General features: G+C 34.4%; 1 protein-coding gene across 3 annotated transcripts in view; it reads left to right on the top strand.

The window, feature by feature from the left end:
* Elys (AT hook containing transcription factor 1 homolog) overlaps nt 1–12,074 on the top strand; it is a 509,801-nt gene that overhangs the window by 26,871 nt on the left and 470,856 nt on the right. For all 3 annotated transcript variants that reach the window (XM_090402410.1, XM_090402411.1, XM_090402409.1), the window contains exon 4: nt 6,388–6,658. In XM_090402410.1, the coding sequence (XP_090258536.1) occupies nt 6,388–6,658 (271 nt within the window). The remainder of the gene's footprint in view (nt 1–6,387; nt 6,659–12,074) is intronic.

Here is a 12,074-nt window from a genome sequence, read left to right as displayed (position 1 = left end):
TTTAATGTAATTATCTGCTTGTTTTCAGCTCCGCCAGCGCCAAAATTTTCCCTATTGCGACAAAAGTCACCAATAGGGAAAATTTTGGGAAGATTTAGTACCTATTGGCGACTTTTGTCGCCAATAGGTACTAAATCTTTTTTTTGCAGAAATCATCCCCCCCAGCCTTCAAAAGTCTCGATACAAAATTTGGTCTCATTCCGTTTATTGGTTTTAGCTACAGATGCCTCCAAAGAGGGAAAGTTATTTTATGGCCACCCAGAATATATATATTTTAAAGCTGTTGATATTCTTTATAAAGTGAGTTATCTCTTCTTATTTTATGTGTGTGTATGTGTGTGTTTATGATATAAAGCATGAAATAAATTAATATTTTATTTATGTGTGACTGTTTATGTGAGTAATAACTGACATGTTTGCTAGGGAGCAGTAAAGTCTTTATTCCATTTAAACAACTGGTCGAAGTTTTAAGAATCGTGCACTTTGTTATGAATTGCAAAGTTTACTTTTGAGGTTGGATTTGTTTATTGTTTTTTTTAAATAAATGATGAACATATATTAATATTCACCATCTCAATAGAAGAGGATTTTATTGTTAATGTCTCACATGTGTGTGATGAGTTTCCCCTCCATGAGATCAAGAAATGTACAAGATTTTAGACCTGGTAACTTGTTGATAAAGACATAGTGTTGAGAAGTTGGAATCACCTCATATCAGAGAACAATATAAATCTCACATAATTAATTCCTTGAATATCTTCCTAGAAGAATTCATAAGTATTGATAGTGAATACAAATTATTTTCCAAAGCTATTTTAGAAATAGCTGACACCATAATAGGAAAATCTTTCAGGATAATCGTATCCTTAATTACTGAAGACATTTTACAACTATAGGAGAACTGTAAAATTCACTATAAACAAGGATAATGATAGCATAGTAGCATATATATTTATATGATAGCATATAAAGAACTAAACAAAATAATAAGAAACAAAAAAGAGGAACTGCAAAGAAACAACCCTACAAATGCTTTCCAAATAATAAGGAGATTAACAAAACCCTTCACTAATGCAAATTGATCAATTGAGAATTGAAATCGAAAGCTTTTGACTGGAAAGGATGAACTCTTGCAGCATTGGCATGATTACTCAACCTTTTCGTAGAAGAATAGTAGCTTAACAATCAAAATCTTGAAGACATAATACTAATGACATTGGATAAAGGAGACTTCCCTATTTTAAGAGAAGAAGCAGAAACAGCAATTAATTCTTTGAAGATGGGAAAACAACTTCATAACTACTGAAAGCAGGTGGGGAAACCTATCATAAATGCCCTGCTCAAAATTTGCCAAGATGTGTGGAATAATGAAACACAGCCTGAAGATTCATGTACCTCTTTTCTAATTCCTCTTTCTACAAAATGTAGAAAATGTAGTAGTAGATTAGTACAAAATGTAGCTATTATAGAACTATTAGTTATCGAAGCAAAATATTCCTAAAAATCTTACTCTCTAGGATTGAAAGGAAAATAGAAAGTATACTTTCTGAGAAAGATGTTGGAAGTTTATTTTTCACTTGGTTAGACTATAACAAATTTAGTTTAATCTTTTATCCAAGTGTAAGCAAACAAAGTTTGCTCCTGAAAATATCTTCAGGACTGAGATAAGATGGTACATCCCTTGGCAACTCATAGCAAAGGTGGATCAAGTACTCATCACTCCTTGTCTCAGTATCTCCCATAATGCAAAGCACATCTCCTTGCAGACATGTATACTGCCATGCATTATGGGAAGGGCCACTACCCAGACCGGTTTCGACCTTTATTGAGGTCTCGTCAGTGGGAGGTAGACCCGGAGTGGTGATACTAAGGCAAAAGCAATGGAGAGGTCATATTTACCTGTACGTTGGCAACCGGTATAGGTGAACATGTCCGCAAGGAGATGTGCTTTGCATTATGGGAGATACTGAGACAAGGAGTGATGAGAGCTAGATCCACCTTTGCTATGAGTTGCCAAGGGATGTACCACCTTACCTCAGTCCTGAAGATATTTTCAGGCAAAAACTTTGTTTGCTTACACTTGGATAAAGGATTAAACTAAATTTATTATGTACTTTCTGAGAACCAAGCTGGATTTCATAAAAACAGGAGTACAATGGATCATTTATTTAAAATACACCTCATTCGAGAAAAATATATTGAATATAATAAAATACTTTGTCACAATTTTATAGATAAAAAAAAAAAAGACCTTCGATTCAGTATGGCATTTCTATATTCTGTATTCTCCACAATGGCATGATGCATTGTGGAGAATACAGAACTATTATGGAATAGTATGCCTATTTAAAACACTTTACTGTTCCTCAGAAATGTTAATAGAAATTAATGGCAACAAAAGCAATCCTTTCAAAATGGAAAGAGGTGTGTGTTAAGGCTGCATACTTTCGGCAATGCTTTTTAACCTTTATTTGGAATATATAATAAACTTAGTCTTGGAAAATCCTTTCTTTTTTTGAAAACAGTGCTATTGGAATTACTGTTGGTGGAGAGAAAAAAAAAATCAACAATTTCAGATTTGCTAATCTGAAATTGCAGAGCATGACCATCATGCTCTGCAATTTATGGTATTTCTAAGGCACTTAGTGATTATGGATTAAAGATCAGTATTTATAAATCAAAAATGATGTTTGCATGCAATAACTCTGAAAATTTCAGTTAACGATGAAAAATTGGAGGAAGTAGAAAGATTCACCTACTTGGGAAGCTAGTTATCAACACTACCTCATTGATACCCTTGTTAATCTGTCTTACTGTATTGAGAGAGAGTGGACATTGCTAAAGGAAGATGAGAAAAGATTATTGGCCTTTGAGATGAAGTGCTAGCAGAAAACGTTTGAAGATATCATATACGGCACACATAACAAATGATGGGGTCAAGGTTAGAAGGAAAATCACTCCATTGCTAGAACACGAGAAAATATTATCACTAAAATATATGCATATACAGAATTTCAGTAGATGGAATTTTTCTTTTATGGAGGGTGGGGAAAGGGCATGAGGGCATCCATGGAAGTTGAGAATGAATGCTAGATTTTTCTCTGATAGAGTATTGCATGATTGTGATTGGAATAGATTGCCTTTTTAGATGTTGTGTGTGCAAGTAGCATGAATGAATTCAAGAACAAGTATGACAGCTGGTGCGAATAGTATGGCCTCCCTTGATGAGTTCCTGATTCCCTGGACGTCTCTCTCTCTCTTGTAATAATAACCTTGGGACAAGGATTGCTCTGAGGACTTTGCCAGTCAGGCTGGGGGTCTGTGAGAAACTTTCCAGTGATGGAATGATTGAGCTCTGGACCAGTGTCAGGGTGTACTGAATGGCCCATCTGGTCTAGACTGTTTCTTCCAGCAACTAACAGCTGACTCAGAACTGGTACAGACCAGTGTAATCCTACTGTCTAATTGAAACAAAGCATTGCATTGGTCATTGATGGGTGTTGCTGCCATTTGATCCCTGCCAGTTATTGTGAATATTTAGGTGAAAGAATATATCATTCACATATATCAGTCAAGACCATGGATAATTGGTAGGAATAAACATGACTTTCATTGAAGCAGATGCTTATAAGTATGGAACTCTGGTTCTGCTGGTCAAATAAGTTAGCCAGTTTAAAAAATTTCTATCTGAAAGGCAGGTCCAGCATTCATCCTTAAGTGGATCATCCTGTACGAAATGCTCAACTGGCTTTTCCTAGAAACATGGAGTTGGTTGGCCACCCTGGCATAACTGTGTGCACATCACAGTCAATTAAGACCACTGTTGATGACATCATTTTAGCTGGGAGGAGGTTGTAGTGCCCAAAAAGTGCTCACTGTGCCTCTACGTATGCATATAACTTTCTGACTCTCTAATGATGGTGGACTCATTAGATTGAGTTGGTAAATCCAATGGGATGAGACCATAACAATAGATCTCCCAGTAGTATGTTGCAAATAAGATCCCATTTGTGCCTCTTGTGTTGAAAGGCAGTGCTAGTCAGAGTTGCTTTTTTTTTACTATTATGGTGTGATTGTGTTACAGTGCAATCGCTGTGGTAATGAGGCTACTAGAACAGAAGCATTAGGGCAGTCATTGAGATTATGCAGCTTCTGCTTCCTCTCTGCCACTCCATTCAGGTGTAATATGCAGGCACCAAATCATCCACAGACGACCAAGGTTCTATCTCAGTGTTGTACTTAGACAATTAGCTGCCATACTGTGATATATTGAGACTTATCCTTGCCATTGTTAGTCATTTTTTAGATATTCTGTGTTACTGTTTTTATTAATTTGCTTCTTGTTTAACTCAGTCATTTTTTTTTTATTTTGCTCTCCTAATGAAGTGTACTATAATATATGTGAAACGAGTAGAGCATTGAACTCAATATAATCAGTCAACATACAGCCTCCATGTGGAATTTATACTGGACTTAAATGTTTAACATAATAAAATATTGTATTCCTTTAAATTTTTTCCCAGACAGTGCTGAGGAAAAAAAAAAAATTAAGTACTACTGCATGTGGTACCCTAATACCAAGGCGACACATTGATAATGGTTATAAATGCTTGTTATGTTGTCTTATAGTTACAGAAACTAAATCTTTAAAGTGTGCAAATAATGCTTGTGTTTTCACAGGGTTTTATTCTTTCATCTTTTATCTTCTCTCCTTATAGTGTCCTCCATTTGAATGCAAATCCAATCTACTATCTTTGATTATGTTTTATTTCTTATTTGACAAGCTGACTACAGATGTACAAAGCTTCTAGAATAATAAATACTAATATCCTCTGAAATTAACAGAGTTATTTTTCTTGTATCTTACTGGTTTTAAAAAAAAAAAAACTTGCAATAATATTCATATCTCTAGGCAAGATGAGATTTTTCTTCTTAAGTTAAATCTCTAGCGATTTTTAGAACAAAACATCGTTAAGTTTTGTAACCTAAAGCTAATATGAGGACTTTTCCAGCATGATAAGTTTTATGTGTAAATCCCATTTGATTGAGTTGTGGAAATGATCCCTCTGTTTGGTATATATCTTCATTAGACATTAGCAATGAAGAAATCAGATGCATTAGCAGGTAATTCATCTGATTTCTTCATTACTAATGTCTAATGGTGTAAGCTGGGCTGCCGAGAGAAATTTTCGGGATTGTGACAAGTCTGTGGTCCGGGCCCCACTTAAAAAAGTGCATCACTTTTGTTTAATAAAAAAAAGTCATATAAAACATTAAACATTTATTTAAAAAAGTGTACAATAAATTCAAAATTCGATACATTACATACCATACAAAATACAAACATTAAATAAAAAGAGAATTTTTAAATTTTTATTGCCTCATCTGCCTCGTCCACTTCCTCACTTTATAGTTAGCAAAATCTTTAATCACCTCGTCATAATCAATTTTTATTGCCAGGTCATGTTCTATTGATAGCAAAAGCTAGGCCGTTTAATCTTTCCTCGAGCATTGATGATCTACTGAAGCTCTTTGTTGCTGAAAGTTTACTAAACGCTTTTTCACCTTCGGCAACTGTTACTGATATTGTGCAAAAAATTCTGATTGAAGTACATATTTCGGGAAGCACACCATGAAGTTGAAATTTATAAATGTTATTTAATAAATCTAGTCCTGGTATAACATCTTTAAACGTGGTGTTATAAATCTTTTTTATGTGATAGATTTCGTTTTTCAGAGATGATGTTGAGTCTTTCAGATATTTATTTATTAAATTATTGCACGAGTCAGAAATTTCTTGATGATTCATTGTTTGAAAATTTAATATTGGTGAAAATAAATTCTGAATATTTTTTGAAGATGTGAAATGCATCTGAAGTTGGAAAATAATTGTATCCACTGGATACGATTATTTCCCGGGCCCGACGGTCGGGCCCGTGACAAAAGTCTCAGATGTCACCCCCCCCCTCTCGGCCGCCTGGGTGTAAGTATTCTATAACAGTGAACCTGCATTCAAAAAGTATTACAATTTTAAAATGTCATGCATTCTAGTCGAAACATTTAACCTCTTTATGACTGACTACCTCACACCATTGAAAAAAACCCTTATAACTGTTCTTCAAATTGCAAATTTCAATCTGTTTTTCAATGGTCTTTCAGTTGCACTATGGAGGCACATTAATAGAATAGAGAAATTTTAATTCAGTCACTTTTTGGAGACCTAGTTGAATTTAAATAATGAATATAACCAGAAAAATAATTTCTGAAATGTAAAGTAAAAAAGTTGTATACATTATGTTTCACCTATGGATGATGCGGTAAACTGTGCATCACAGAAAGGAAATAAAGAAAACATCAATAACATACTTCCCCCCCCTTCCCTTTCAGATTACATCACTAGAAGTTATCAGTACATGGGGAGATATCTATGCAACTTCTTGTCTTGTTTGTCCTGAACTGGCCATCATGTGTGGTGTAGTTGCAGTTGGGACTGAAGGAGGACATCTTATCTTTGTAGATCTTTGTTTAGAGGAAGAAAACTATTCGAATGAAGTATCACCAAGCCAAGTTACTTTTATTGCAAGATTAACCAGTAATTTATCAGACAGACGAGAGCAGGCAATTGCCCAAAATCATCACATTTGTCTTCCTCTAAATGGTAAGTAATGGTATTTAAATAGGATAAAAGTTTTTCAAGTTTGAATTTCACAATGGTTACTTTTTTGATGCTGAAACATGATGCATTGTTTTTGATAGAACTGTGAACGAATAAAAGACAATAAAATTATCTAAAATACAATAAATATTCTGCCTGTCTCCACCACAGATGATCCATATTCAAATACATTAACTAATACAGTTGTCATGTACTTTATTTTTTTTATGAGACTCTCACCCACAAGTGGTTTTTGTAAACCTTTAGTACACATATTGTGGATGAGATAAGGATATTTTTTTCTTTTTTGAAAAAAACAATTACTTTTTTTTTTTTGTATTTTTATTTATTTTTTAGATAATCTGAAAACCCTGCTCTAGAGAACAAACATGGAACTTTTTCAGGCCTCCAATATGCAAGGCAGTGGTCTCACACCAGCTGATGATATGCATCTCCTACCTGAAGACAATCACGAACATCTGTGTTCACAGTGGAATTTGAACCTGCAGCCTGTTGGTTGGGGAGTGGATACATTAACCACTCAACCAACCAGGCTGGCCTGCTTTACTGACAGATGACATTAAAATCCATGCCATTAAATATTTGACAGTGAAGGATGTTCTCTTTGTGAAGTTTAACTGGACACATATAAAGATGGATCTATAACTCACATCTCTTCATTATTGACGAGACTATGACATTGTCAAGTATGGATAATTAACTGGGTTTGACTCATAGACATTTTATTGAATTAAAACTGAGTATTACTCTGACATGTTTCTTTGACAAGAATTTAATTACTTTGGTCATATGCAGTTTATTTTGTAGAACCCTAGATATTTCTAAAGTGGGTGTGGATCTTTCATTAACCATAACAATGACTGTAACTTTTGCCCCAGTTTGGATGTTATTTGTATGTTATCTTCTCTGAGTACTTCTGCAGTGTGATTAGAGATGTACAGTTGGGCTTTTGTATGTTAATGAGATCTCTTCCTCAAGTAGTCAGTGAACAGTATTTTTCTTATGCAATGCTCATTGGAATTATCAGTAGAATTCTGCAACATAAGGGCTCGTCTCATATGGAGGTGTCAGAGTTTTTTTTCTCTTAGAGACTCAGGTTTTTCATCAAGCAACAAGGGCAAACCTGCTAGAATAACACACACACACACAAAAATAAAGTTAGTCATGACACACTGGTTTGATAGAGAGCCTTAATTACTTTGGCCATCATTACAAACAACCCACCCCAACCCTGCATCACAGAGCTAACATCATTACAAGAGGAAGAAAAGCAACCAACTGAGTTAAAGTTTCTATAACAGTTATAGCTGCACAGATAAAATAAGAGATTCCTCTTATTATTTTCATAGTATCACATCCCCTGAGGGATAATTGATTGTTTAAAGTTATGAAGCTAAGAATCCAAGAACTGAAAACTACTCAGCTCAGTTTAGTGTCATTAGATTTTTGCCCATGACATTGTAACTAAGTTAATTTTGTCATTAAATATTATGCCCATTCCCATTAAATATTATGCCCATTCCCTGTATATAGGATGAGTTAGGAAGATGCACTTAAATTTTGAAACTTATAACAAAGGTATAAAAATTCATATGGGTCATCCAGTGCTGAGCAGTTACGGAACTATGAATTTGAAAAACACTGTTTGGAGTTTTGTAAATAAGAATAAGATAATGCATGCCCAAGAAAGTGTTTTATTTAGCAGTATACAGTTTGTGTTTATAGCAGGTTTTTCTTCTAAAAAATTCAACTTCATTCTCAATACATGTTGCAGTGCTTCTGTATATTACACTTATATACATATAAGTGTAATATACAGCTCACAGCCTTGGATCAGATTAAAAGTTGCATAGTCACTGTAACCACCCATTGCATTCAATAAATTGAGTATGTTCCCTATACTTTCTAATGCTGAATATACTGATGTGGTGTATATTTATGAATTTGGCAATGAAAATAGTGCTTTTACTGAATACCAGAGATATTTTCAAATCAAAGGATTCCTAGTTGAAGTGTATTTATTAGTGTTTTTCATGAATTGAAGAGTACATTTCCTAGCATTCACATTTCACTTAGGGTGCATCAAACAAGTCATGGTTGATTGACAGAACAGTATTGTGCAGCACAGCAGAGTCCTCAGGTATTTATCCCGAGGATTTCCAATGTTTTTGCAAGTAAGAAATAAGAAAAGGTACACAAAGCTTCTATCCATGCAGAGTACAGTTTTTTCCTAAAACTTGGGGATAATATTGCTGGAATTTTTTAATTGGACCACTGCCAATCTCTAATTTTATCAGCACATTTTGTTGTTCACTGAACTCCATTTTTTCTCTGGGAATGGATGAAATAGCTTGTGTATCAAACAAAAAGTGGAAATATGGCATGCATTGCTCAGTTACATTTTGGATGTTGAACCGATATGCGATGAACTAATGTGAACATGTGCCATATGCATACTGAGCCAAGTTTTTTTTTTCCGCAAAAAAAACATTTGCTATTAGCTCTTGATACATCTATTTGGTAGAGTGCAAATGGGTTTCTTTAGCTTCAGTAAGCGCTTACACAGCAGTTTTAGTAGAGAGGTGCAGAAAGAGCAAGCAGCATCACTGTAGTAACAGATATGAAGAAAGTTCACTCTGCCTGACACAAGGAGATGGCTCATCTAATATTTACTGTGAGTTGCTGCAGAAATCTTACTGTTCTGAATAGATTTGATCTTGATTGAGCCATTTGTTGCTCTTACTTACTTTGATATTTTTTTCTGTCATTTTATGGCATGTTTCAATTAGATGCATCTGATTACCAAAAGGCAAGCAAAAGTTTCAAATGGGATCAGTATAAAGAAACTATTCAAGTCTGAAGCACTGAAGAAGCATTGTATCTTTACTTGTGTGTTTGAACTTCAAGAGGTCATATTCATTTGCCTTACCCATCACATCATGTCTCCGTCATTGTTACCATCCTATTTAGCAGAGGGGGGGGCACTGAGTTTTTTCTTTCACAAGTAAAATCCACAGATTCACTAAGCATCTTGATGTCAAGCAGGGAATATCATACAGACTTCCAACACAATGTACATTGCAAACTCAAGTTCTCTCAAATTGTTGCTCTCAATTTTTCAAGCACCAGGTCATTTCTCCATGTTTCTTCCTTCTGACCTAATATCTAAAATTTTTTTCAGAATTGTATTAACCATCATCATCATAGCTTCATTTTATAATGCAGTGTGGATTTTATTTATTTATTTACTAGAAACTTAACTCTGCAAATACTAACCAAATACTTTGCTTTCAGTTACAATAAAAGAAAGCTGTACACCAAATGTAAGCCAGTTTGTTAATCTTTAGCATTTTATTCAAGGGATGAGCAAATTATGCAAAATCCTATTCATCATGAAAAAAATCTCCTCTCCCAAAATCCCCTTCCTCCATTTCTAAAGATATTTTGCAGTAAGTCAATAGGGGTTCCATAAAGTGATTAATGGTGCTGTTTGGAAGGACATTTCCTTTCTGTGAGAACCATTCCAGTAAGGAGAAGTCAGTAAACAATAAGAATAAGAAAAACAGTAAAAACAACATTGAATTTTTAAATATTATTATTATAATTACATAACACCTCCATGAAGTCCAAAGACTCATCGAGGGAGGGGCACCTACTCAACTCTCCATCTCCACCAACCACAACTACCTTCATTATCTACAGACCAGTGTTTCTCAAAGTGTGGTACGCATATCCCCGGGGGTACGCGAAAGGTCGTTAGGGAGTACGTGGCAATTTTTGGCTATGCATAATTAAAGGAGTCATTATATTTTTCAACAAACAGTGCAATTAGAGCACTAACTAATGAATCACATCCCCTCTCCAACAGAAATGGCTATATAGACCAAGCAAACCCATATGTTGCCGGTGGAACATATATTTTTGCATATGGTGAAACATATGGTTATGGTTTTATAGTGAATGTGTTTTGGATATTATGGAATTTGGTTGTAGGGAATTAGCATTTCAACTCAACTGTTGAAATGCTAATTTGTCTTTGGTTCGCACGATCTTTTGTTAATACCGCACCAATCATATGCAGTTCTTCACTGCTCTACGTATCTCAAGTCTTGTAAATTACTGGTAATTTTTACTTGAAATAATGGGAAAGAAGATGACGCTATTTGGGTAGATGACTTGGACGAATGCACACAAAGAAACTGTTCTCGATGCCAAAAGTAGTGATAGCGAGTAGGAGCTTCTTGGTAAGTCGCACCATTTTCAGTTTTTTTCTGAAAACTTTAGCTTCCAAAAATTCCCGCACGTATCTCGCAACACGATTTTTTAGCTTTAATTTTGGGAAAAAAGTTAGAGATATATTCGAGTAAATACAGTATTTTTTTTAGCTTTCAAATTCTTACGTATGGATTATTGGTTAAAGATTGGATTTATAAAACCCCCAAGAGAGCAATATAGCAAATACAAGTAGCTATAAGCAACAAGAAAACGTTGATATTGCATCTGGATCAAATGAAATTGATAAGAGTGTCGTCTGACATCTCTAGAGAACCAAAATTTAAAAATAAATCTTATTTTTTGTTTACATGAACATATAAATTCAAATAAAATAGATATTTAATAAATTTAGTTTAATCCTTTATCCAAGTGTGAGCAAACAAAGTTTGCGCCTGAAAGTATCTTCAGAACTGGGGTAAGGTGGTACAACACCAGGGCAACTCGTTGCAAAGGTGGAGCAAGCTATCAAAGTAGTGGGTAGTGGCCCTTCCCTTAATGCATAACATTAGACATATCCACAAGGAGATGTGTTTTGCATTATAGGAGATACTAAGACAGGAGTGTTGGTAGCTTGCTCCACCTTTGCAACGAGTTGCCCTGGTGTTGTACTGTTAAATTGTGAATGAAACTACGTTGTGTAATTTATTTTTTTCATTCACATTTAACGTTGCTTATTATGTATTAATCATGATTTGTATAAAAATTATTTATTATTCCTTAATTTAGGATTACTATTTAAATATTTATTCTAAACTTAACCTACTATTAATTTATTAAGCAATAATATGTGCAGAATTTATAATAACTAAAATATATAAGATGTAACGAAAAGTATTATTATAAAGAATTCTATACGTAATGAAAAAGCTGATTAAGTAGCTCAAATATTCTGTTTATTCTTATTTGTGAAAATTTAACATTATGTAATCACTCATGTAGTAGTAGAGCATTGTATTACATTAGCGAAATGTTTGCGTTCATTTGTTGTCATGGAGACGCATGAAATAAACAAGCACGAGTCGAAGAGAGCGTGACCTTCGGACTGAAAGGAGAAGAAAAATAATAGAAGATTTTTAATTAGAGAGAAGAGAGGAAGTTTTTGCAGAGCGGAAAGGAAGGTAGG

This window comes from Typopeltis vanoorti, chromosome 13, assembly GCF_054136105.1.
Source record: "Typopeltis vanoorti isolate ZY-2024b chromosome 13, IOZ_Tvanoo_1.0, whole genome shotgun sequence".
Classification (NCBI taxonomy): Eukaryota; Metazoa; Arthropoda; class Arachnida; order Uropygi; family Thelyphonidae; genus Typopeltis; species Typopeltis vanoorti.
This window is presented reverse-complemented; position numbering and strand designations above follow the sequence as displayed.